Raw genomic sequence first — 26,915 nt, 5'->3', positions numbered from 1 at the left:
GCAAAACAGCAGTTTACAGCTAAATTTGATTCAATATCAAGATCAAAATTGAATTAAAACAAAACTGATTGAATACTGGTCAGTATTGAAATGCATATTCTTGTTTTTATAAAGTGTTGCTGCTTTTGCATGGTTCATGTTAATAGCATGTTTTCTTAACTCATTCAGTACTGGTTCTGGACTAAGTTGCAGTGTTTGCCGTTGAGCTGGTCAACTTTAAGGTGGCTGTTGATTTGCTTTGATTAGATTTCTACTCTAGTTTTCTTGCTCTGTTTTGTCTTGAGTTTCATCTCTTCAATGCAGTTGCTGACATGTACAATGCATTGTGATAACAAAAATTCCTGCTGTAGTTTTTGATGGATAGTGACAATGTGGTTTCTCATTGACTTCTTTGGCTACCTCTCTTCGCTAGCCTTATCTGGCGTCTGTGTAGCGCACTGAGGGCACGGCTCAACAACAGAGTTACAGTATCACTGCTCAAAGTTGAATCAGTGAATCACAGACCTCTTCCATACTCATGGTTTTATTTGCAGAGCTACAGGCATAGGGTTCAGACTCCCAACGACATAACATGTCCAATTCTAGCCATAGATAAAGTTTCATACACAAGACCTGAAATATCTGTACCCACTGGTTGTGATCTGTAATGTACTTTGTCTACAAAAAAAATGAGAAACTGCATTTTTTTCCAACTAACTAATCTTTCTTGTAGTGGATTAACACTTACCCTCACCTCTGCCTCTCCTCTCTCTACTGGCTTTCTGATCAACTGCAAGAACACTCTTGTCTTCTAACTCACCGCTAATACTAAAGCCACTCAAACCTTCTGGACTAAAGGGGGGAAAGCTCCAAAATCCATCTACATGCATGCCATGCATGCCACGGTAGCATGTTTGGGATCCAGCTTTCAAATCACTAAATTTTCATTTACGAAGAGGATTATCACAAAACGATACAGAAGTGCTCCAATCAGCAACTATCCTCTATTGATATTTCTTTTCTAATCATGATAGACATGCTTTACCTTTTACTTTTAATATCAATATGCAACATTGGGAACAATATCGTTAAAGCTGAGCTTTCTGAGATGGGAACAGACTTATTTTTATATCGAGTGAATGTTTTAATGAATATTCATATCCCCATCACCATTTCACCAGAGAGAATATAAGAAAGACGAACTGAACAAGAAAGTCAATGGAAGCCACTGTTTGTTGGATTTTCATTTCTTTGTTTTTCTATCTTTAATTTGAACATAATTCTGTGAATGATACCGCATGTTGCCATACATCTTGTATAGTAATGATGTATGCAAAATATTTAGACAACATTATCAAAATGTAATAGTCCTCCATGGTAAATATCCTAATCCTAAGTCTTGAAAATCAGAACATCAAAATTCTGACCAAGCTGAAGTATTAGATTCTGATTTAACTTCCACTTGGCTCATGGTTGAAGTTCCCGTGTTGCATATTCGTACCTTTATTCATTCTTTTTTAAAAGTCATCCTTTCATCCTCTCTTTGATTTCCCATTGTAATTTCTCCTTTTTTTTGGGAACCATTTGGTTTGTTTCCTGTGTTGTTTTCTCAAGGATGGCGACTCTGATAGTGGGGATGACTCAGATAAGAGGTCTTGTGAAGAAAGCTGGAGGCTGATCACTTCCTTGAGGGAAAAGCTGCCCCCCAGCAAGCTACAAACCATAGTGAAAAAGTGTGGATTACCCAGCAGCGGAAAGAGAAGAGAGCCAGTCAAAATGTACCAGATCCCTCAGCGGCGCCGCATCACCAAGGACTCCAAGTGGGTGACCATCTCCGATCTGAAGATCCAGGCAGTCAAAGAAATCTGTTATGAAGTAGCGCTCAATGATTTCCGCCACACACGGCAGGAAATTGAGGCACTGGCCATTGTAAAGATGAAGGAGCTTTGCGCTAGCTACAGCAAGAAGGACCCCAATGAGCGGGACTCTTGGAGGGCGGTGGCTCGAGATGTTTGGGACACTGTAGGGGTTGGTGATGAGCGGATTGAAGATGTCATTACCACTCTGTCTCGACCAGGAGGTGTTGTTATGGATGAACTAAAGGTGCACATTGATAAACTCGAGGACATCTTGCAAGAGGTTAAGAAACAGAATAACATGAAGGATGAGGAGATCCGAGCTCTAAGGAATAAAATGGTCAAAATGGAAAAGGTTCTTCCACTCATCACCCCAGAGACCCAAGAAAAGCCTCCCAGCGTACCCACTTCTACTTCTACTTCTACTTCTAGTTCTACTAGCGCAGCCAGAACTCCAAGCCCTCTAGAAGGAAAACCTCCTGTGCCTGAAAAGCCTGATCCAGAGGACGGAGATTCACAAACAGGCCAAAGTACAGGAGATGACTCGACCCTTAAGCGAGGCCACATGCGCTGGATGCGCCAAGAGCAGTTACGCCTTAAGAACCTTCAGCAACAAGAGATCTCCAAGCAGCTCCGCCGGCAAACAGGGCCACACCGCTTTATACCCCCAGAAGACCGCAAGCTCCGCTTCCCCTTCAAAAGTAACCCTAAGCACCGCAACTCTTGGAGCCCAGGTACCCATATCATCATTACAGATGAGCAGGTCATTGAGCTAAAGGTGCCCAAAGAAGCTGTAGAGGAAGAAGAGGGAGAAAGCCAGGCTGCGGAAGGAGTACAGTCTAGAGAAAAGATGGCTGCTTCAGTTATCCAAATCAGTCCTCCATTGCCAAGCCCATCAGTCCAGCGTAGAAGCAAAGACTTGGAGCAAGGATTAAGCCAGGGTCACAGACATAACTATAGGAACAACCAACACCAGCAGCCCCATGAACGAGGTCGCAGCAACTCTTTGAATCACCGCCAGCGGCCCTCTGGCTCCATGGAGTCACTGCAGCAGTCTGAACCTAACAGGAGGCATTCGCAGTCTCTCTACCAGCCCCGCCACCATCAGAACCAGCCAGCACATCCCCAGCCACACCATCAACGACCTTGCCACTATAATAGCATGATGTATACAGATGGAAGCTTCAATGGCTACCAGCAGTACCATCACACTGACCATGCTAATCATCCAATCAACTTTCAGGCACCTCCGCGAATGCGCAGGCAGATGTCTGCTCCAAATCTAAAAGCCAGCAGAGAGACAGCAGTCTGAGTGGGACTTGTGGAATGAGGAACTAGTTTGATATACTTTTAGTAGGCAAACACATTACAGATCACAACAGCTCAGTATCATGTGAGTCAAACAGCTAAAACTGTGACTTTTGCACTTGATCAGTATGTTATTGGTTGATCCAAAAGTATTGTATGTATTATAAAAAGACATTTTATCATCGTCATAATATATGCCGTTTTAAAAGTTTTTGCTGCATTGTGTGAGCTGTCATCACTAGCATAGGGAGAGCTGTCATAAGGAATTGAAGCCAACAGACAATAAGAGGACTGTTTTTTCGGAAGATGCATGCCATGCTTACTCTGTTCATTTTTCAGCATGTGTGACAATTCATCCATCATGCTTTGATTTGCCAAAATTATCTTCATGGCTGAATTTCTGAGTTTACATATTTGCCATTTTAGTATTGTTTTATCCTGAATGGTTTTAGCCACTACAGTATGAACACATTGATGTGTTTTAATCAAGATTTATGTTGTTGTAGCCCAAATTAGGAACCGAAAACACCCTGTATTTATTTCTTCCTGTGTACCATGTAATTGAATGTTAGGATTGAAGAATCACTTCTCTTTGCAATTTTACATTTTGTGTTGTACCTCCATAAAACATTTTCTGTCGTAAATCCTCATTAGCTTAGATCTGGAATCTAAAGACCAGTATGTTGGACATTTTAACATTAATTATGGAATAACTTGATGCACTAGTCGATGGTGTGACTGCCAATTAAATAGAGACTGAAATAGTGGTTAAAGAAAGTGGTATTCAAAAAGTGCCTTTTTACGCACTAACTTTATTAATCCTGCTGTGCATTTACAGTCAAGTATTTTCTTTCCCTTCCTTTTAATTCAGTGGTTTGCAGCTAAATTTCGCAAACTATAATAACAAACCTAACCAAAACTAACCTTATAGTAATAATGTACTGATTTATTCAAATTTTTTTAGTAAGCCACTTGATTGCTTGATCCCAGACTTGATTTTTTTTGGATTTATTTCAAATATGTCATTGCTGCCTACTTGTATGACAGTACTTTGCACTTCTTCAAGTCATGCATAAGCTGTATAATTAGTTACTAAATACACAAATCTTAATGTTAAGCAATAAGTTACTCTATTCCCAAAAATGTATTTTTTTATACTTCATTTACAAACTACCCACATTTCACATATTAGTTTATTTGCCCCCAGGATGTTTTCATTAAAAAATACTATGTTCTCTGAATCCTGGAGTTCACTAAAGACCCTATCAAATGTAAGAACCACTATGCTGAAATGCTTGGACCTAATCGTACACAGGACGACACAATCCAAAAAAAAGAAAATTAAATCTATTTGAAAGTTTCACTCTAACCAGTCCAGAATGTTCAAAATAATTTCCCCTCTCTTACTATATAAACCACACATCTGAGCTCTTATTTCCATCTCATGCCTTCTTAAAATTACATCTTGGGTTTGTGGTTCACTGAGTAAGCACAGAGTTCACCGTCTTTCAAATGGATGTCCTACAGAGTGTTGTCATGGTTCCCAAAGACTCGCCTTAAAAAATGTTGGAAGGAAGACAAAGAATTGAAGTGTTTGCATAATGTTATTTGGGAGAACTATCCATGTCAAATGAGATTTTGAGGACTGCCTTGTTTCTGCCTTGCTCCTTCACATCCCACATATTCATGCAACCTGGATAGAACTTTCAGTGATGGTCTATGAAATCAGTCGTTGATGTCAGTTTTTTTTTTTGCCTCTGTGCTTTAGCTGATGCTTATTTGAATAAGCAGCAAATCTGCCTGTCAATCTGTCTTTTCCTTGCTGCATTGGTAGCTTTAAAAGAACCCAATAATTATTACATTTCAATACCCGATGGCCTTCGAATCATTTTAGAGAAACCATGACACTCAGCAGCATGGGAGAGACATTTAAGGACTATCAAAATGTTGAACTTGGGTTCAGAATGATTAAATGATTTTCTGTGTTTTATACTAAGTTTTGACAGTATATACTCTGCCTTAACTATGCTGTAACAAAAACCAAATGATATAATGACATATGCAAGTCTAGTGTCCCCACCCTGCGCTGTTTAGCATCATGACCTTGTGTCTTCATGACTATCTTTGCATGCAAAAGCTTACATCTCTAATAAATGCTCCATTGAAGAATGTTATTTAACGTATGCACTGGTGCTTATGGCTACCAGGTAAGCTGGAAAGTATACAACATCAAATGGACAATGTACAGTGTACTGTTCTTTTGAAATATACATATATGTCTGTGTTAGGTCTCATTTCAAAGTGTCTGTTGAGTGTTGTACGTCTATCTGCTGTTTTGACTCTGCAATATCAAGTGCCTCATTGTGGCTACCAAGTTGTGTTGCTCCTTAATCATGCACTTTGTGCAAACATATAGTAGGCCTACCTGTTGGAACACACAGGTTTAAAGAGGATATACTGAATCCCTGTGATGTTGGAGGTTTATTTTCAAAGTATGACTGAAATAAAATGACATGCTCCAAGTGCGGTTATCTGTTATATATGGGTGGGTTTTTTCACAGCCAATAAGCCAGTTTAGGGACAGAATCAGATCTTTACTTACATGCACCACAGCAGAAAAGACTAAACCATTTTAGACACTATATTGTTATTGTTTCTACAATATTACATTTAAAAGTAGTATCTGTCATCTGCAGATTTATCTCTGGTGTTATTTCTTATTAACTACATTATGACAATCTCCCACATATACACTTTAAAACATGGGATTGAGGTGAAAGTTGAATTTGTTGGAATGTCCTTGTTGTTCATCACATTTAGCCATCATTAAACCTACTTGGGAATTTAGATATCCATGCATTGAAGCTGCCTCAAATACTGCTTCAAATGGTTCATTATGTTAAACATTGTGTTATAATAGCAGCTTCAGAAAAAACTTGATTATTGGGTTTCCATAGGTTGCTTGAATTGGGAGAAAATTCAAATTCTAGCTTGTTGGTAGGATTTCAGCAGGGAGGAGGTTACTGACAAATGAAAAGGCTGCATTGTCTTCCCAGAAGACACTGAACAAACAGGATGAGGTCATCGGGCCCACAGCCTGTCCTGCTCTGATGATGATGGCGCCCCTCATTGGATTACAGTTGACTCAGCTTCCACCAGCACCTCACCTCTACTACTCCAGCCATTTCTCTCTGAATATATGATGATGTTTCTTTTTTTTTTTCATGGAGTTTCATTTCCAGAACATTGTATACCCATTGCACACACAAAAAAAGAAATCACTGCAAAAGGTGAAAGTTTTTTATTCATTACTTTGTCTTTGGACTTGAGCTACCCACTATTCTTTAGTACTGTATATAGAAAGTTTAAATTTAACTTCTCTTTTTTGAACAGAACTCTTCAATTATATCTGCTTTTTAGTTTGGGGTTATGTCTTATTATGGACAGTGGACATGTGATTATTGGTTGTGTAACATATTTTATCATCACAGGTTTTTAAGTAAACATTAGTAGCTTTCAACTGCTAATGTTTCACATACATACACGATGTCCATAGTAAGTCCATAACATGTAGGGTTTCGATACAGGTCTGGAAACATACAGCATGAGGAAAAACGATCCAAAGTCCTTGTTTACATCTCATTGCACATTTTATGACATCGTACATTTAAACAAAGTCAAATAATCAAAGTCTTCAGCTCTTGTCTTTAGTGTCGAAATATAACTCTGGTTGTGTTGTGGAATTTCAAAACAGAAAATAAGTAGTAATCATATAAGAAGGGGCCGAGTGTATTTTGGGTTGAAATGTGAAATGCGGTTCCGATGGCTAGCTGAGCTCACCTGTTGTTGCGGCTGATGGACAGTTGTCCATGTTCTCTCTCCTCTTCCCTATGTTGGTGTCCAGGTTTACGAGAGCAAATTGCAGGAACTTCAGAAACAGGTTGAGACTCGTTCGCTAGTAGCCGAGACACCCGATGAAGAAGAGCTGGAGGAGGAGGAGGAAGAGGAGGGTATGTACTGTGAATCTTCAGTCTTGCAGATATTTCTTTACATACCGTATTTAAGCCCCCAAAAAATAAAATCTGTTTTCTTCCACATTTTCTGTCTAGAGCCTAAACTACTGGGATGTGCGTACAGTATTTTCTGTCTCATAATCAAAAGAACATAATGTCAACTTCATTCAGATTAATGAAAATGTGTTAATATGTCCATACTAATTACCCATTCAAGGTATTAAGTCAGAACAATTGATAAATCATATATCCGCTAATCCCTTTGGAATAAAACGTACTACTAATGTAATATAAACCATTACTTGAAGTCTAAAGGACCATATGCGTAGTTTTTCATGTTTTAGCTCATCAGCTACAAATTGCCTTAATTTTACTGGCAACAACGTTCCAAATCAAGGTTTTTATCAATATAAATGTACCTTCCAAGCAGTATTTTTCAGTACAGTATGACTGACACATTTTGACTGAAAGAGGAAAATAAGCTTTTTGTCTGTTTGAACTAATTTACAATATATCCCCAATTTACTCCTGTTTTTAAACATTATTCAATTGAACAAACCATTCAAAGCATCAGAATTAATAATGAAATTAAGAGTGATAGCAGGTTCTTGACCTATGTTTTGTATTTTTGTTGATGGGACTGAACTTAAGACATCTTTCTCATACAAGATAAACAGAAGCAATGACTTAAGTGATGAAATATTGATGGATTACCCAGAATTGTGGGCAGTAAAGTACAATGGATCTGTTGTTGAGCTAAAGCAAGAAAAGCCACTGGTATGGTCCTTTTGGGCTTGATGTGCATCTACATTATGTGTGTGTGTGTGTGTGCGTGCGTGCGTGCGTGCGTGCGTGCGTGTGCGCGTGCATAGACATCATGTTAACTTCACCTATGTCCTCTGTCTGCCTACAGTGCCGTGGACTCAGCATGAGTTTGAGCTGGCTCAGTGGGCCTTCAGGAAGTGGAGGTATCATCAGTTCACCTCCCTCCGTGACCAGCTGTGGGGAAACGCTGTTTACCTGAAAGAGGCCAACGCCATTAGTGTGGAACTAAAGAAGAGAGTACGTAAAATTACATTTCAGGTTGCTTCCTGACAGGACGAAGTTTTCCAGCTTTGACTGTGATGGAAGAATTATAAACTTAATTTGAGTTTTTAACCTGCTTTACTGAAAGGCCTAAAAATATTAAAATATGAAGAAAAAAAAACATGTGGGACCCGCTAAAGAGGTGATATTAATGTTAAATGAAAAGCGTGTGTAAAGGATGATACAAAATCATTGATCCAAAATGTGGTTAAAGACCTAATTGTCCTCCATTAATGTACTCACCTGGCAGCCAAACCTACAGAGATGAATCAGCCATTAAACATCAGCTTCTTGGATGTTTGACTGTGAAGCAAGAGGACTGAAAACATGATCTACTGACCAGATGTCTTTACACAAACCCACATGATGTCAAGAAAGGCGCCGTCAGATTGATTTAAGATTTCTTTTTATTCCGCACTGATGCTTGTGATTTATTTAAATGGATACACAACTTAAAACATAGTGTATGTTTGAGATAACGTACAAGCCGATCCTTTAAATCATCCTTGGTAGGACGTCGACTTACTGTCACAGACAAATTGAATTTGTTACAAATCAAAAGCTGGTCCGCTGTGGTCCACCTTCCTCATCAGGATGACCAGTGTGATTTATATTCTCGCCCAGTTCTAGGCGCTGAATGATTGATACTGGAAATGGCTCATCTCTCACAAAGACATTTTCAGAGGAGTCTTGCATATCTTTGAGTTATCTGCCTGTCTGTAATTTATGTCCAGTGTTGCTAATTGGTTTAGCATATTGCCACCAGAGAGTTCTGAGAAGAGGAAGGCACAAAATGGTGGGTGGTATGGATTTGTTTGACCTTTCAACCTTCCAATGTCTCCAGTAAAATGGAGCCATACTACAAACAAATCTTAACCACAGTTATGAGTAAAGGTTCTGTGCTTTAAGTCAGAGTGGATCCATGTGCTTGTTTTTTGTCGACTTACTCTTCTTTTATTCTTCCTTTCCCACTTATGTCTCCTATCCTTCAGGTCCAGTTCCAGTTTGTCTTGTTGACAGACACTCTTTACTCTCCACTACCCCCTGAGCTCCTGCCGCCAGAGCCTGAGAAAGAGCGTGACTCCAGGCCTTTCCCCCGCACCGTGGTGGCCGTAGAGGTTCAGGACCTTAAGAACGGAGCCACACACTACTGGTCCCTTGATAAACTCAAGTAATGACCGTAGCATACATTAAACTAATTATTGTTTTAATTAGATGTGTGTAAAAATTAGATACTTATTCATAGACGTGCAGCATGTTATTTATTATACACCTTCAGTGCTTTTCCTCGAATGTTGTGAAGATTTGTTAACATTTCTCATGGTATCAGTGCAAACAGGAGCAACATGATACTTACAGTACAGAAAACATTTCATGAGTAATGAGACTGACATCTGTACAGTATCATTTCTTTCCAGCCATTAGGTGAGCTGTACTGTATGTTCTCTTTCTGCTTCTCATTAATGTTGAGTGCACTTCTGTGCGTCATTTGCAGGCAGAGGCTGGACCAGATGAGAGAGATGTACGACCGCGCTGGAGAAATGGCCTCCAATAACCAGGAGGACGGCGAGGGCTCTCTGACAGGAAATGACCCCTTCTACGACCGCTTCCATTGGTTTAAACTTGTGGGGAGGTATGTAATGCAACGGCAGGAAAAACACATTGAAAAAATCAATGTTTTTGTGGCTAATTAATTTAATATGGCTTCAGTCAGGCAGCTTTTGTGATCCATTTATTTAAAATGGGTTTATTTCCATTCCATTTTTCACTTTCATGGTCAAATTCTGTTACACAGATTCATTTTCTGTCATTACAGGCATATGTATCAGTGATGTCACATGTTTTGGCACCACGTTTTATCATTTATATCTGTTGTTTTGTTTTCTAACGCAAATCCTTTTATGTTTTTTTTTTTTTTCACTCAAGTTGTTTTCATAGTTTGATGTCACATCTGTGGTTTCATTTGATGCTTTTGATTCCATGTCACTTATCAATATTGCGTTGTGTATTTATTCATTTTTACTTGACATCATGCATTGAAATTGTTTTTTTTTTTTTTTCAAAGTCATAAATTGTCATTTTCATACATCCTTTATGTCATTTTACTGTGTCTGTTGCCATTCTCACGTTGACATCCAGTTCATACAAAAGCTTGTTAACATAGTGGATTTGGATAATGTGGAAATTTGTGGCATTTTGTATTCTATCCTCTTTCAGACAGCGTACGTTAGAAGATTTACACGTTAATCCTTTTAAAGTGACGTTTCATTTTGGTATAAAATGGTCATGTTTTCTATAAACTGGTGTGACACCTTGCAGCTTTTTGTAATACCTGCTCTTTAAGACATGAACCCTTCTGTTACATTTGTAATAGCTTCAAAGTGTGGAGAATTAATTCTTGAGCGAGTGATGCCAGCATACACAGAAAAAAAAGAATCTCAATTGATTTGGTTTAGCTAAGTTAGCGTGTGCCATCTTGACTGATTAACGTATAACTGTGGTTCATGGTTGATTACTTGGCAAATCATACGGGAAAAAAAACTTGTTTATCTCCATTATATCTGTGTATGGTTTTATGTTATTTGTGATAGTAAACTACCAAATAATACACCGTTTATGAGGAAAAAGTGATTATCATGCCAAAGTGAAATATCACATATCAGCCATGTTCAATGAGCTGCAGTGGCCTGTTTAACTCTTACATCATTGTTACCTTTCCTTGGTTCTCGCCACTGTTCCCAAACCACCAACCCTCTCAGCTCCCCCATCTTCCACGGTTGCGTTAACGAGCACCTCGCCGACCGTACGCCCTCGCCCACCTTCTCCACCACCGACTCCGAGATCACCGAGCTGGCGGACGAGCGCCAGAGCGAGATGTCTGACTTGATCGACGATGAGGCGTTTGTGGACGACACCAGCTCGGACGCCGGCACAGAGGAGGGCTCGGACATCTTCAGCGACGGCCAGGACCCCTTCTACGACCGCTCCCCCTGGTTCATCCTGGTGGGAAGGTTGGTGACTGGCAGTGGCTTTCCCACGTCCTCCATACACAAGCTGGGACTGGAGTTTGGGGGGTGCTGGCTTGGTTTAGTGATTTTTTTGTTTTTTGTAAAAGGGCAAATAAACGTTTACTCAGTGTAGATAAGAAAACAAAATAAGAAATGAGTTATTTTAAGTACAGTAGATGTCTGGAAAGATGTTGAAATACATACAAAAGTAACAGCATATTAGATGTACCATCATTTTATGTATTATTTTAGCGTCTGACAAGTCAGAATCTTAAAAAATGTGAGTATATACTGTAAGTATATCACTTATTAATTATCATAAAAACCCTCGCTGGTGAAAGAATCATTTCAGAATCAGATCATGTATTCATAGCAGCTTTGCAAAGATAAAATGGACCAGTTTTGAATTTAACACGATTAGTCATACTTCTGTGCCGCACAGGCCTGCTTTGTAATAACTGCTTTTAATTTAGACTCAGTCCCAAAAATTGAAAAGCCACCATCCTTTTCTCTCCACCTCCTCCCAGCGTGATGTCTCATCCCCCGCCACCATCGCAGCACTGACTGTATTAACTCCCATCTGTGTGTGAATTACATGTATTTGCTGTGTCTAAGTTGATTTGCGGTCTGTCATTTTATGTTTTTTTTTTAATCCCTTAAATCCTGTTTGAGTTTTTTAATTTTTTTTTAATTTCATGTATTAAGTTGTGGTTGAAACATTTGTTTTTATAACCTTTGTTTGTTTTAACATTTTTCTCTGACTGTATAGTAGGTAATATTAACACAATGGTAGTTGGCAGTCACGTTCATAATAATGCTTGCTTGTAATATGTTTGTTTTAATACAATGTTAGGATGGAATGATATGCTGCAGCAGCACATGAAATCACAGCACACGTTGTACCGAGGCTGCAGCCTCAGAGCTGTAATAAACACAGAGTGCCAATCTCAGAATAAGACGACAGATCGATGCAGACTGTGAGCCAGCCAGACTCTGCAGCAGCCGTAGCTCAGCTACCTGCGTCACCGTGACTTCAGAGATTTTGTAGATTGATATCTCTCCTCCGCCTTGGCCTTGAGTCTCCCTGCAAAGGGGAGGTGGGAGGGAAGGAGCAGAGGAGAGTGGAGTGGGAGGAGGAGAGGGGAGGGGGGGGGACAGAGAGAGAGGAGGTCACCGTGGGTGCAGCAAAACAAATCAAGTCCCACAAAACAAAATGTCAGCGAGTGAGAGACTAAACATCACCATAACACGACACAATAAACCACTCTGCTACTGCTGCATCCCAGGCGATCTGTCATCACCTCTGTCACGCACTTTAAAAATAAAGTGGAGGGTTTAAGCTGCTGCTGATTTCAGTGCCCTTAAGCATGTACTGTATGATTTTATGTTCAAATTTCTTTTTCTTCGTTTTGTTTTTGCTTGTCCCTTAACATAATTTTCACTAATATGTTTGTAATGGTAGTTATTAATATATGCTAAACACTGGAAATGTCTGTGCACATATTTGTCAGTGTGTAGAACGTAGAGCTATCAGAAAATCGTCCATGTGACTATAGTACTCATATATTTCAGTAAGAGGATATTCAGTTATCTTTTTATAAGCTTAATTAAATGCAACAGATAACATGGCAGTTATGTAACAAAAAAAAAATCATACTGCAGCAGCTGTTCCACTCTGCACTAGGATCAGGTTTTCATGTCTCTCTCCTCCCTCTTACTCTCAGAGCTTTCGTGTACCTGAGCAACCTGCTGTACCCTGTACCACTGGTTCACCGTGTTGCCATAGTAACAGAGAAGGGCGAGGTGCGCGGTTTCCTGCGCGTGGGGGTTCAGGCTATAGCTGGTGAGTAATTAATGAGATTCTCTAATGAGCAAGACTGTCCGGGTCTTTATACTCGGGTTTTATCTGGTTAATCACTCGTTTATGTGATATTAGTATTTGTCAAACTTTTATAATATGGAAATAATGTAGCAGTTGAATTACATACTTATTTCCACTTAATGTATATTAATTGCCAAATAACTGTATAGATGTAAGGTTGTAACTTCTTTTTTTGATATCAGTGTGAAAACATGTTTGAAGGGCATTCCGAGCCACTGATCAAGTGGCGAAAAGAAAATTCCTTCAGAGTCTCTGTGTATTCCTTTTGATGTACTTTGACAGTTTAAGTCAGCTGCGTCTTTGATAGATCCTGATAAGAGGCTGATTTGTCTCTTTGTAGCTGACGAAGAAGCCCCAGACTACGGGTCAGGAGTTAGACAGTCGGGAACCGCCAAGATTTCTTTTGATGATGAGTACTTCAAAAAGGTAAGCCCTGAGTCAGATAAAAGTTGTTTTAAACTTAAAGACAGAGAGCGGTTGTGTAATATTTTGATTATGAAGTCAGCAGAGAAAGTTGTGATTTGTTGGAGAGTGTTCCTTCATTGCCTGTTTGTTTTCTTAAACAAAGAAGGAATGGCAAACCTAGCTTTCATTCATTCAGTATTATGCAAATAAAATATAAAAGCACTCACACAGGTGGAGGTTTGCTTATTCCATTTCTCTCTACCAGCTATATGCTAATGTCTTCCTCCTTCCCCTCTTGCATCTCTGACCAATCAGAACGACTTCCCTTCCACGGTCATGACCCGTTCCGGCTTGTCCCTGGAAGAGCTGCGCATTGTGGAGGGTCAGGGTCAAAGTTCAGAGGTCATCACACCCTCAGAGGAGCTCAACAGAATCAATGACATGGGTACGCCTGCCAGACCTACACTTCTCCACTCGTACACTTTGACCTCTCAGCCCACTGGGAAACACAAACTTGGCAGATGGTCCTGTTGAACGCAAAGGAGGACTGAAAATGTTTAGTTATGGAAATGAGACCGATGCACTTTGTCTTGTTTTGTGAAGGAATGTGTACAAAGGCTGTTTGATGCACGAACAGCAGAATCCGCTCTACAAATCATGAGCTTTATAACGTGCAACTGTGCAGAGCTTAGAATTTGTATGCATGGCTGCAACCTGTGATCACATGTGCAGTTTCAATAAATCACAGCACAAGTTCTAACCTTCCCCCTGTGGCTCTCTTCAGATCTCAAGCTGGGTAACATCGCAGAGACCAAGCTGGGTTGTGGTGATGGTCTGGCAGGCCAGCTGGAGGTGGGGAGCATCTTCACCTTCCGTGTTACCGTGCTTCAGGCCAACGGCGTCCCGCCTGAGTACGCCGATATCTTCTGCCAATTCAAGTAAGTTCACAATCCTCAAAAAAAGAGTCTCTGGTAACCTCAGTGTTAATGTAAGAGCTTCACAATCATACATGTCCCAATGTCCCCTGTGGTGTCTTATATCTAACTATTGAGATATAGTAGTGATATTTTATATGTAATAATTATATCTATATTTAAATTTTGTGAAAAAGCTCATCATAACAACAGCAAAAATAGCTGTACTTAGGGACAAATGCAATACAGTGGTAGTTATTACTACAACAAAACACATTTATATGAAAGTTTCCTTTGATTTGAGATCACCAATCAAATAAAAATAAAAAAGGCAAATGATTCAGCTTTATTTTTACCATAACTTTGGCAAAATTCAAGCAACTGTCCACAACACAGCACAGAATAACAAGAGCAGTGACAAGTTCTAGTGATATTTTAATGGTTGATTAGTTGAGTCGACTTTTGCATTATAAAAGAAAATGCAGAATTTGCAGAAACATCCTCATATTGTTTACAAATAAATGTGACACACTGACACTCATTCGTGTTTGTTTCTTCAGTTTCTTGCATCGTCATGACGAGGCTTTTTCCACCGAGCCACTGAAGAACACCGGCAAAGGAGCACCCCTGGGCTTTTATCACGTCCAGAATGTGAGTGTATACACACAAACACACAAACACACACAAGCAAGCTTAACTTTAACCCACTTTATGTAAATTCCTTCTGACAACTCCTTTCTTTTCCCCGTTGGAGCAGATTTCTGTAGAAGTGACGGAGTCTTTTATTGAGTACATCAAGAGCAAGCCCATCGTGTTTGAAGTGTTCGGCCACTACCAGCAACACCCGCTGCATCTTCATGGCCAGGACCTGATCAGGTTGGTGGAGCTAAGAAACTCTTTTTCTGCTTAATCACCTTAAAAAAATGTTTTACTGATGCAGTGATAATTCATATTTGGAACGCTAGATTTTGTTAGAAATACATATTCTTCTATTTGTCTTAACAGTCCTCCTACACCGTCAAGGAAATACTATCCTATTCCTATGCCTCTGTCTAAACCAGGTAAGGATTTCAATGTCAGTACACTGTGTACCGAAACAGCAACTGTCACCACCATTAAAGCTTATTTTTTCTGTTATGGTGATATCAGCATGCCTCATATTTCCTTCCACTTTTCTTTCATTTCTCGCTTCCTCTGGATTTTTTTGTCTCATATTTAATCATTCCCCCTCTATCCATAATCCTCTTACCTAACTCTGTCTGTCCTCCTCCACATCTGTTTTTTTTTTTCACTCATCCTCTACAAACTTTCTCATCACTCACACAATATCACACATTGCAAACCAACCCCAGACCATACCCGTAAGATAGAGTTGATCCGCTACCTGGTGAGCGGATATGTGAACGGCAAGGTGCTGGACACGCTGTCCGAGCACGCCAACGACCTGGCGTCCGCCGCCGTGGCCAGCCTGGAGGACGAGGCTGACCAGCTCTCTCACTTCCCCTTCCTCACAGTGCCCAATGACCCTGTGCTAATCGTGCCCAGGCACCATGGTTGGTACAGCGGACACTGTAGTAGCAAACAGACCAGGCATTAGATGCACCTGTGTTGTAGTGATTAGACTAGTCCTGTGCTTTGCTCTTGTGGTGCTCTGTGACTGCAGGCTATAGCGCGATAAAGCTCTGCAGTGGTTGTATGTGCTGCTGCACCTTGCTGCAGGTCTATTTAGGTCCTGTCAGCACAGTCCAACCTTCCTCCTGTCGCTTACAAACTGTCCTGAGCTCACACCTCCAGGTAAATCTGCCACATGCGCTGAATCTTAAACCGCATAATAAAATAAGTATTAATCCTTATCATAGAAGATCACCGACACAGCATTCACAGCATAAATCAGAATCCAGAGGCTTAAGCCTTTATAGGTTCAGCTGCGGTCCAATTAGGGTAGTTTTCATGAGGAATAATGTTCATTTCAACCATATTGAACACAAATTAATCTGTAGCTGTGTGCCTCAGAGATTAGCCTGTTTCAACAGGAACATAATCCTGATGTGTCAGACAGCAGGGTGCTGTCAGTGGTGGTGTAATCTGTGATTTAGCACCTCAAGCATCTCAGTGTGTGCAACTGTTTGTTTGAATACAATGTGTTGTACTTCCTTTTTACCTTTATTTCACTTATAATGGATTTTATAATTAACGCATCCTTTAAATATTGGTATTATGTGTGTGGGTGGTGGGGGGGGTTAATGGCTCAGTATCCAGGGTCAGCAGTGTGTTCACATCACATATCCAGCCTCCATTTACTAATCATATTTATATTGTTAAAATTTATCCCTTATTTTTATTCAGATTCCAATTTTTAATTTTCCACTTGTGTGTTTGTGTGTGTGTGTGTGTGTGTCAGTTCCAGCCACCAAGCTTAACACCATCACCAAGTCCAACCTGGGTCAGTGTGTCAGCAAGTATGACCTGCTGGTCTGGTTTGAGATCAGCGAGCTGGAGCCCACCGGAGAGTGAGTGTCTAGACATGTATCTTATATTCACATACAGCAGTAAATATGTGTTTATTTTTATGCTCTTTATGTGTCATTTTTAAAGAGATACATGATGTGATATCTCAAATGCAACTCAAAGTGCCCCCGTCTCATTAATATTAAAAACAAAGCAAACCTTTCAACATTTACTTCACACCGAAAGAGATAAGAAAAGATGAAAAAACAATGTAAGCAGAAGTGTAGGTCAGAGTGTCTGTTGATCAAAGGGCATATTTGAGCAGCATATAAACAGTTTAAACAATGATGATAAGATCCATGAAAAGATTTAAAAGACTTGACCTTGAACACAAATATTTCTGGCGCAAGCATCCCATTTTTCAAACGGTAGACAAGTTTTGAAAGCAATTCTTCAAATCCTCATTAAAAAAAACCACCATGAGATGTGATGTTCTAACCTGTGGATGTCCTCCCTCCTCAGGTACATCCCAGCTGTAGTGGATCACAGTGGAGGTCTGCCTTGCCATGGCACCTACCTACTGCACCAGGTACTGGAGATCCACACCTCTCCTAAGAGTCACACACACACTAGTCACTAATTCTATAAAGTCAGTTTGGATTTTACAAAAAAAAATCAGATTTGACCTTTTTCCTGTCAACCTACGAAAGCAAAAATCGTACGATAGATGATATTTCTTTTTTTATAAACATCATTTAGAAGCTTAATTTTGTTCTAGCTGGGTCTCCTCTGATCCTAAGCTCCTGTCATCTTTGCTGCAGGGGATCCAGCGGAGGATCACAGTGACTCTCATCCATGAGAAGGGTAGCGAGCTGCACTGGAAGGACGTTCGTGAGCTGGTCGTGGGTGAGCAATGTTCCCCTCAGGGATTACTAGTTCTACTTTGCTACAGACAAAACACCACTGAAACACGCCACACTGTCACAGTAGAAGATAAGAGGGTGTTGCTGTGTGATTGTTTCCTCATTCACACAGCAGTGTCAGTGGATACTCTGAAAATATGATACAATACTTTTTTATCATCTTAAAGGAAGCTCAGTTTGTGAGGCCGCACTGAAAATGTTTCACACAGTTTCCTCAGTCATGATTCCAGTCTGGGGAGTTGCGTCTGCTTCGCCTCAGGCTGCTTCTCTCTTAAAGCAGTTTATACTGTAGCTGTAGCTGATGGACCAAATAATTACATTTCACATTTTATGCTTTCAGCTGCTGACACTCTTATTCAGGGAGACTCATGAGTGAGGAGGCATGTGTTTGGAGTCTCGCTCCTGGACACTGTGACAGTATGGTTGTTAATGGACATACTGGCTGCAGTGTTCTCAGCTATGAAGCCACCCTGTTCTTCTGTTAAGCATTTATATTCCCTCAAAAGAAGCTCGTTTGATGGCAGGGATGTTTGATCTGTCGTTGCTGTTCTGTGCCTCACCAGGTCGCATCAGAAACAAGGCTGAAGTGGACGACGGCGCTGCTGACGCTGTCCTGTCCCTCAACATCATTTCTGCCAAAAACATCAAGTCATCCCACAACTCCAACAGGTAGGTCCACTCTGAGATAGTTTGACTCTGAATACTTTAAATCCAACTTTACTTAATAAAGACAACACTTGATGGTGTAAATACATCTTTATGTGGGCACTGAATGAAGGTTTGTTGCTGACATTCTGCTTATTTTTTGTTTTGGCTTATTTTGACGCACATCTTTTAAAAATGCAGCAAACTTATATCAGTAATATTACTGCTATGGCATTATTGTCACATATTGTAGCTGGTTTCTTACTCTTAAAAACAGTCACAGTTTATGAACAGTATGTGGGAATACCCATTAGACCCATGTGTACAATATGTGTTCTTGCCTTTATTATTTGCTGAAGCTACATTGAAATCATTGCATGAGCATTTCCATTTTCACTGCTGTTAATTTTCCTGTTAATTTGCTCCATTGTCTCTGTTGCCTGACTCTTTGTGCTTCTCTCTGTTTTTTTTCCGTGCACTCTCTCCTCCTGCTGCGACTGGACTCTTGATTGTGCTCAGGCTTTCTATTGATAAGGATATTGATAGGTACCAGTGACCAGAGAACATAAGGCTCCTTCTGTGAAAGACCTTTATGCTTCTCTTTTAGCCCCATAGAGTCATAGAAATAAGTTCTCCACCGTTTGTGTTTTTTGTTGGCGTGTTGCATTCAGTTTGCCTTTATCTGCTTCAATATTTAGTGTCTGAAAACAGATTTGCATACCAAGTATTTAATGGGCAAGTAAAGGCGATCTGGTAAATGCAACTGCAACCCCCCTTTTTTGGTATTAGTTTGTGATTTTGTGACACTCACTCACTCACAGTGGCGCCCAGATTAAAAATGAATGCTTTCGTCAAGGCTGTTATTCACTGAGTCTTAACTCAATAACAACAAAGGCCAGAGAGGCACCAACAGGGCAGTCAGTCTGGCTCTCAGTCCGTAGGTAAGAGTGCCCCCTGCTGCCAAAGACAGGAACAGTATAAATGAGTCATCTTAGAAAGCAGGCAGACACAAATCTATAAAATGACGCGCAAAAGGAAGAAAGCGGTAAATAAATTTAAAATATAGTTTTTATATCTGTAAAGAAGAAGAGAAATCAAGGAGGATTCTTCATGCCAGCCGCTTAGATCAGTTCACATAATATCAGTAACTGTTTGTTGCTATATAGTATATTAATTATATCATGCAGAACATATCAACCTTACATTCTGCATGCCACCTGTCTCTCAAAGCTTGCCGCACTCTCTGCACATTCCCGACACTCTGTTAACTAGCGTGGCTCCTGCTCACGTTGTGTAAAGGTCTCACCTCAGTGTGTTTCCTCACATCTTGTCATGACTAGGGATAAGTGTGAGGGCCACTTCAGTCACTTCACAGCGCTGACTGCTTAATCTGTCAGCGTTGTGCTCACGTTGTCTACAAAAGAATGATGTCTGACTCTCTCTCTCTGGTTATTTACACGTTCTTTTACAAAATTAGCTTGTCCTATAGTTAAATCACTGCAGCTGTACCCATACAGATCCTACAAACGCTATAGTTTGTAAAGCACTGACTAACTTAGACTTAGAAAATAATGTGTGAACTGATATCTCTGTGTTTTTGTTGAGAGCTGAAGGTTGTTTTTGTTCTTGTTCAGGACCTTCTACCGCTTCGAGGCGGTGTGGGACAGCTCCCTGCACAACTCCCTCCTGCTAAACCGAGTCACTCCTTATGGAGAGAAGATCTACATGACTCTGTCTGCATATCTGGAGGTCCGTCACTTCTCTTCGCTGTTGTATCTTCTTTCGTTGAGCTCTATATTTTACCAATTTTGATGTTAACATGACTAACAAACTGTGTCTCCTCTTCACAGCTTGACCATTGCATCCAGCCTGCCATTATTACCAAAGACATCTGCATGGTCTTCTACTCACGAGACGCAAAGATCTCCCCTCCCCGGTCCCTCAGGAACCTCTTTGGGAGCGGATACGCTAAAACACCTGACTGGTAAGGTTGCAGGCTGCTTTATTGTGGACATTTCTATTACCTAAATTAAAGACAATTTGATCAGGTTACATCCATACACAGTTTACTTCAATAAAACTTCCTCTTCTTACTCACAGCAATCGGGTCACTGGCATCTACGAGTTGAGCTTGTGCAAGATGTCTGACACCGGAAGCCCAGGTGAGCAGTCCGAAAATCTACGACATCATTGAAAGAAATGTTTTAAGACAAGCTGCTGGTTCACCATGAATCCTCTGAGAGCTTTATCCTAACAAGAGCTTTGTTCTGAGCAGGCATGCAGAGGAGGAGGAGGAAGGTCCTGGATACATCAGTGGCTTATGTGCGTGGAGAAGAGAACCTGGCTGGCTGGAGGCCCAGAGGAGACAGTCTCATCCTGGAGCACCAATGGGAGCTGGAGAAAATGGAGCAGCTGCATGAGGTGGGTGCTTAAAAAAATCACAATCACTGGCAATCTTAATAGAAAAAATATATCACTCACAAAAAAGTAAACTAATACACGCTAAATCAAATACCCACTTTCCTTTTGAAAAGTGTCCTCTCATGATGTAAACTTCACCCTGCTCCTTTCCATTCGTCCAGGTGGAGAAGACCCGTCACCTGCTCCTGCTGAGGGAGAAGCTGGGTGAGGCTGCTCCGGTGGGAACGGCTCCCACCACCAAGTCCCTGAGCGAGTCCCTGTCGCCCAGCATGAGCTCAGGCACCCTGTCCACCTCCACCTCCATCTCCTCACAGATCTCCAGCACCACCTTTGAAAGCGCCATCACGCCCAGCGAGAGCAGCGGCTACGACTCCACCGACATCGAGAGCCTGGTGGATCGTGAGAAGGAGCTGGCCACTAAGGTGAGAGGAAGTTCTGTAACACGGGACAGGATGGGATATTCTCAGCGACAATTTATGCTTCGCTGCATAATTAACAGCAGCAGCCTCTCCTACTGCGCTACGAACTGATCCGTCTTATCTTCTGTTCTCTTGTAGTGCCTGCGCCTCATGACACACACCTTCAACAGTGAATACAACCAGGTGGTCAACAGTATCAGTGACTGCAAGGTGAGTCTCATTTTACTTGGATACTGTGGTTCAATGCTGATACACTAACAGCTAACAATATGATGTGTTACTAGAAAGTCTTAATGAGTTTGAGGAATTCTCAAAATAGTGTTGAAAGCAGTTCATGGATAAAAAAGTTAAGCTCAGAGGTAATCAGGAGATGTCACATGATGGCAAATGATTCTTAAATAAACATCTAACTTGTTGGTTACTTGAACATAACTCTATCCAAATATAATCATGTGAGCTTAACAGACATAAACAATGTGTTGAACGTCTGTCTCTATCTCTCTACTCTTCTTCTCCTCAGCTCTCCGACATCTCACCAATCGGACGCGACCCATCAGTGACCAGCTTCAGCAGCGCCACCCTCACCCCCTCCTCCACCTGCCCTTCTCTGTCTGATTCCCGCTGCGGCTCCGTAGACCAGAAGTAAATCTTCTCTTTCATTTAAATTATCTGTACCAGCTTATCCTTTCATATTTTTTTTCTGTATGTTACTGTAGACAGCTGGTGTTTAATTTCAATCAGCATCTGTATAAAATGTTGCAAGCAGGGCCGAGCTTACTTTACATTTATTGACAGGTTGTAACTAACTTTGCTTGTCTTCCTAAGGACCCCAGAGAACAGCTCCCGTGCCTCCAGCCCCTCCTGCTCAGACTATGAAAACTTCCCGATGGTTCCCAGCCTGGAGACCTCCTACCTTGCGCGTGCTGGGAAGAACGAGTTCCTCAACTTGGTGCCTGATATTGAAGAAATGAGGCCAGGGTGAGGACCACCACATTAGCTCTTTTTCTGTTATTTTAGCCTTAATGCTTTTGCTTACTTTTCTGTTTTTGCTGCTAAACCTGGATGATTTCAACTGAATTTTTTTTTGCTCCATATCAGATCGGTAGTGTCAAAGAAGGGTTTCCTAAGCTTCATGGAGCCGCGCTCCAACTCATGGGTGAAGCACTTCGTAGTTGTGCGCCGGCCTTACGTCTTCATCTACAACAGCGACAAGGACCCGGTGGAGCGGGGCGTCCTCAACCTCTCCACAGCACAGGTGGAATACAGTGAAGACCAGCAGGCCATGCTCAAGGTAGAGTTTCAAATCATCTCAACGTCTTAACTTACAGTCTTACTGCCTACAGTTCCATGTGCAATATGAGAAATATCTGCTGTTTTCTTTTCAGACTCCCAACACATTTGCTGTGTGCACGAAACACAGAGGAATCCTCCTGCAGGCCAACAACGAGAAAGACATGAACGACTGGCTGTACGCGTTTAACCCTCTGCTAGCAGGAACGATAAGGTACACACACTTCTCTTCATCTACACTTCACACGAAGCAGCTCCACATTCAGTCTGATCACAATGTAAAACTTGTCATTTCCACAGATCTAAGTTGGCGAGGAGGCGCAGTGGCCTAATGAAGAACTGAGTGAGTTGACTGGCACACAGGAGACCACGGCTTCCATTCTTTCTGAAAAAGCATTTGAACATACCAAGTGTTAACACTTATTAATCATTGTGATTCTTGACGGTTTTCTCTTGTAAGTAGACTTGTGGCTTAAGTCTCCTTTCATGCGACTAAAATTTTCAGTTCCAGAAACATTTGCCTCCCCTCTCCCTCCAACAACCCTCTGCCAACTTTAGCTTCCCTCCTCTCTATTTCTCCCCTCCCCTCCCTCCTCAGCTTTTTGTGTTTTTGTTTTTATGACAATGTTTGGGTCTAATTTTGTTCCGCTTCGTCGTCATTCCCCTAACTCCCTAACTAGTAGCATGTTGTAATAGTCTACTTGTGTGTGCACGATTCTTCAGAAACTGTTCTTTCTGGCCACTAATTTTCAGTTTGCCAATCATCTGTAAAAAAGAAAATCGTCTTTATCAGTGTTATTTGTCTCCCAAGTAGAATTTTATTTTTTGGGTTTTTTTTGTTTGTTTGTTTTCCATTAATATGCCCGCATGATGACTGCAGCAGTCCTCAGGAGAAGACCATATTTGCTTACTTAAAAACAACAAAAAAAAAATCTGATAAACTACAGTTGAAATCATGAAGGGAAAATATACAAATATCTCCAAGTGATATATCGGTTAACGCTCTGCTACGGAAAGCAAGGCTACTTCAAGAACTATTGCTGCTAATGAATTCATAGGTTTTTTTTCCTCTCTTTATGAGATTTGCATCAGGCCGCTGCCTCTTCCTAAAGTAGACTCTAGCTCCCCCGTCTGTTACGTCTCCTGAACAGCCTTTTAGAAACAAACACAAACATGTCAACACTGAAAAATTTGTCAACATCCCAACTCAGCCAGACAGAAGGGCAGCACTGGATCTCCACCGTCATCCATGTGATATTTAGATCCCACTCCTCAGTCCGTGTACATACACCAACTCCGACCCCCCTCCCCTCGCCCCGATAGTGCCGTCAGTCAGTGAGTGATTACTTACAATCATGCATTTGTGTCAACATCAAAAACACACGCTTAACTGAATGAAACATGCAAAAATGGATGAATTTCACATCTCAGCAGTTGAAAACATGACAAAGGATTTATTTTTTTCGCTCCTGCAGGAGTAGATATTTGTCCCTGTCCTTTTGCTCTTTCATCTCAAATGGTTTCAAACAGGGTTTCAAGGGGAGGAGAAGGAGGAGGAGGAGGAGGAAGATGAACAGTAGTCTAAAAAGAGAGAAGATCATTTGTACATACAGTCTGTTCTGGGATCAGTTCACTCTCATTTAAGACATTCCTCTCAGCTCCTCTTGCGTTTTTTTTTTTCCTCACACAAACATGTTGAGCCTCAGACCTCAAGAGAGTCTCAACATGTGCTTTTGTTTTATTTAAACCATCACATACTGATGAAGACAAAACAGAACATGGTGAAATGGGAGAAGGAAGTAAAGACAAGAGAATGAAGTTCTCTAAGCCTTGACGCCAGTCGTTAATTGATGAAGCCGCGAGCACATTGGCTGCAGGGCCGATAGTGATACAGTCGACCCCGTGACTCCCCTCGCTGTCACGCCAGTGTGCGGTTAAATCTCTGAAGTGAAGTGCTTACTGTTCAGCAGAGACGCACCACACGTTTGAATTTAAACCTCTTAACTCATCTAACTCTCATTGGGTTGACATAGTTTTTTTTTTCTTTTTAATTTTATTAACATTGTTGATTGTTTTTTTTTTCTATTATGCTTTTAATCATTCCATAGTGATGTTTTATATGAAATGTAACAGAGGGCATTTATTTCTTAATTTTTAACCAGCTGTATTGGTTGTTTTGCACATTAACACATATCTATAGCAAGACAAGGGCAGATCACACATGTTGAGTCCAAGATTATTTTTGAACATCATCTGAGTATCAGGAACACTGATATGAGCACATATCAAGGCTACACTGGATAGCTGTTACTCAAAAGGTTTACTAGAAAGAAGTGATATTAAAGGGACAAAATATACTCAAAAGGTTTTATTTCTTGATATTGTTCATGAAAATATTTGCTCTGTACATCGTACTACGGCTGCTATATTTGGCTCCTGCTAAATTATGACATTTCTGGTGCCTCTGTCTCTACAGACGGTAGAACTGTGATGGGTACAGATGGGTTAATAAACTCTGGCCAACCAACCAGTAGTAGCATGCCTGCTGTATCGTATGAAAGGGACGTAAAGGCTAAATGTGTTGAAACAGAGGTACCCATTTCCTGTTATCAGGAAGTATCAGTGGAATTATTGGTGACGTATCTTTGATTTTTGCTGATGTAAAGACAGAAAACATTCATCTCAGAAGTCAGAATCAATAAAAACTCCCCAACATCTCTGTCCTCAGGTCAACCAGCGTGCTGGTCAGAGAGACAAAACCTGTTGGATTGTTAGTTTCTGAGAAAATGTTTTGTCTGTCAAAGTTTCCTTACAGGAAGAAAAAAAAAATGAAAAAAAATGATCTATGCACTGACCAACGCTCAAAGTGCGATGAACCTCAGCACACTCAACAGTGGCGTGTAGGAGATGCACATTGATACGAACACTTTTCAGAGCAAACATTTTCATTTCAGCGACTAATTTGCAGAGGTATATTATTTTGGATTGTGTATTTATTGTTTGCAATGTATATATTAGTTTGCAGCTCTTTGCACATATTAATAAAATGTTCAACTAACTGATCAAATAAAGTCTGTGCGGTTTAGTTGTTCTACTCAGAATGAACCAAATGAGGGTGTGGCAGCCTCTTCCTGTCTGAACGGGGAGAGAGTTGAATGTAATATGAAGATGTTTTTGTTTTTCCATCATTTGAAAAAAAAAAAAAACGGGGGGGAAAAAGAGAGAACTAAAATGTAACCCACTGCACCTTCTCGAAGGGAGGTGGGTTGAATTAGTGCTTCCTTTTTTATCAGAAAGCGGTTTGAGTGAAAGTCTGCTTTTGATTGGAAGAATATTAACTCACGACTCATTCTCTAGCCAGCCATCTGAATTCTAACATAATGAAGGTGGTTTTTAACTCATTTCTTCTAATATCAGGGAATATAATACAAAGTAGCTAGTGATATCTAAGATGACAGTATACCATTGTTTGTGCTGGTGTCTTTCTTCACCTCAACACTTTTCCGTTGATGCCTTTCAAACAAAACTAGCCATGATATTTTCCATCTTCCCCTCTGACAATTAATTATCAGTTTTACTGCGTTCCCTTTGGATTTGTTCGCCAGAAGAAAACAAGACAAACCATGACATTAACACTGTACATTATTTGTCAGACTGGTTTCATTTTCATACTTATTTTGTAAATATCTGTGTTGTATGGAGCTTGAATTAAAATGTAAATATGTTTACTGTATTTGTAATAATTATAATCCATTCGCTGTATAGCATAGATGTGTCATGCAGATATCCTAATTCTGTGTATGGTAATCTTGCACCATTGAACTGTTTAGTGAATGAGGCAACAATAAAAGTGCAAACTGTGCATTAGCAGAACAAGTGATGCCTGTTTGTCGTCTCCCTTGTTTAGAGCTCCACTCTCGTCCTCACATGCTTTTACATGTCACGCCTGCTTTATATAGTGAGTATATATAGTATAATTGAAGAAGACCATTTCTGCCGGAAAAAAGTGATATAATGTTACAAATGAAACAAACATACTTGTGTTTAGTCAGTTACACATTTTAAGTCAGTTATAACATAAAAAGTCAAATTATGAGATGGTAAATCATCATTTTGACTTAAAAAGTAAGTTCAGTGCACTATCTGACCAATTAAAATGCTTAAATAGACTTTCATTCCACAGATTATAAGAACACATTTACACAATATTTTTACCTTTACTCTGGTAGGTACTACTCCTTCCTGCCTCTCATGCATGTAAAGACATGCTGACACTAAACCGGTTTAATGTAAAGTCATTTTCCTGTGATCTGCCACA

At 40.5% G+C, this 26,915-nt stretch overlaps 1 protein-coding gene across 3 annotated transcripts in view; it reads left to right on the top strand.

Moving 5' to 3' along the window:
• The window catches only part of kif1b (kinesin family member 1B), a 58,791-nt gene extending 32,314 nt beyond the window's left edge, over positions 1-26,477 (top strand). The window contains exons 22-48 of one of the 3 annotated variants that reach the window (XM_042409808.1): positions 7,048-7,153; positions 8,070-8,218; positions 9,235-9,413; positions 9,738-9,875; positions 11,002-11,253; positions 12,975-13,093; positions 13,473-13,558; positions 13,853-13,982; positions 14,322-14,475; positions 15,012-15,102; positions 15,209-15,327; positions 15,457-15,512; positions 16,853-16,961; positions 17,422-17,488; positions 17,721-17,805; positions 18,386-18,491; positions 20,102-20,216; positions 20,318-20,451; positions 20,568-20,629; positions 20,743-20,888; positions 21,050-21,310; positions 21,446-21,517; positions 21,828-21,949; positions 22,133-22,285; positions 22,406-22,598; positions 22,693-22,811; positions 22,898-26,477. In XM_042409808.1, the coding sequence (XP_042265742.1) occupies positions 7,048-7,153; positions 8,070-8,218; positions 9,235-9,413; positions 9,738-9,875; positions 11,002-11,253; positions 12,975-13,093; positions 13,473-13,558; positions 13,853-13,982; positions 14,322-14,475; positions 15,012-15,102; positions 15,209-15,327; positions 15,457-15,512; positions 16,853-16,961; positions 17,422-17,488; positions 17,721-17,805; positions 18,386-18,491; positions 20,102-20,216; positions 20,318-20,451; positions 20,568-20,629; positions 20,743-20,888; positions 21,050-21,310; positions 21,446-21,517; positions 21,828-21,949; positions 22,133-22,285; positions 22,406-22,598; positions 22,693-22,811; positions 22,898-22,940 (3,366 nt within the window). In that variant the 3' untranslated portion in view covers positions 22,941-26,477. Of the gene's footprint in view, positions 1-1,593; positions 5,666-7,047; positions 7,154-8,069; positions 8,219-9,234; positions 9,414-9,737; positions 9,876-11,001; positions 11,254-12,974; positions 13,094-13,472; positions 13,559-13,852; positions 13,983-14,321; positions 14,476-15,011; positions 15,103-15,208; positions 15,328-15,456; positions 15,513-16,852; positions 16,962-17,421; positions 17,489-17,720; positions 17,806-18,385; positions 18,492-20,101; positions 20,217-20,317; positions 20,452-20,567; positions 20,630-20,742; positions 20,889-21,049; positions 21,311-21,445; positions 21,518-21,827; positions 21,950-22,132; positions 22,286-22,405; positions 22,599-22,692; positions 22,812-22,897 lie in introns of those variants that run through there. The other 2 variants (XM_042409805.1, XM_042409807.1) reach the window with 2 other exon arrangements.
• Positions 26,478-26,915: the final 438 nt, after the last annotated feature.

The sequence above is a fragment of the Thunnus maccoyii genome, chromosome 4 (assembly GCF_910596095.1).
Source record: "Thunnus maccoyii chromosome 4, fThuMac1.1, whole genome shotgun sequence".
In the NCBI taxonomy this organism is placed as follows: domain Eukaryota; kingdom Metazoa; phylum Chordata; class Actinopteri; order Scombriformes; family Scombridae; genus Thunnus; species Thunnus maccoyii.
The sequence above is the reverse complement of the archived record's forward strand: the minus strand, read 5'-3'. Positions and strand labels throughout refer to the sequence as shown.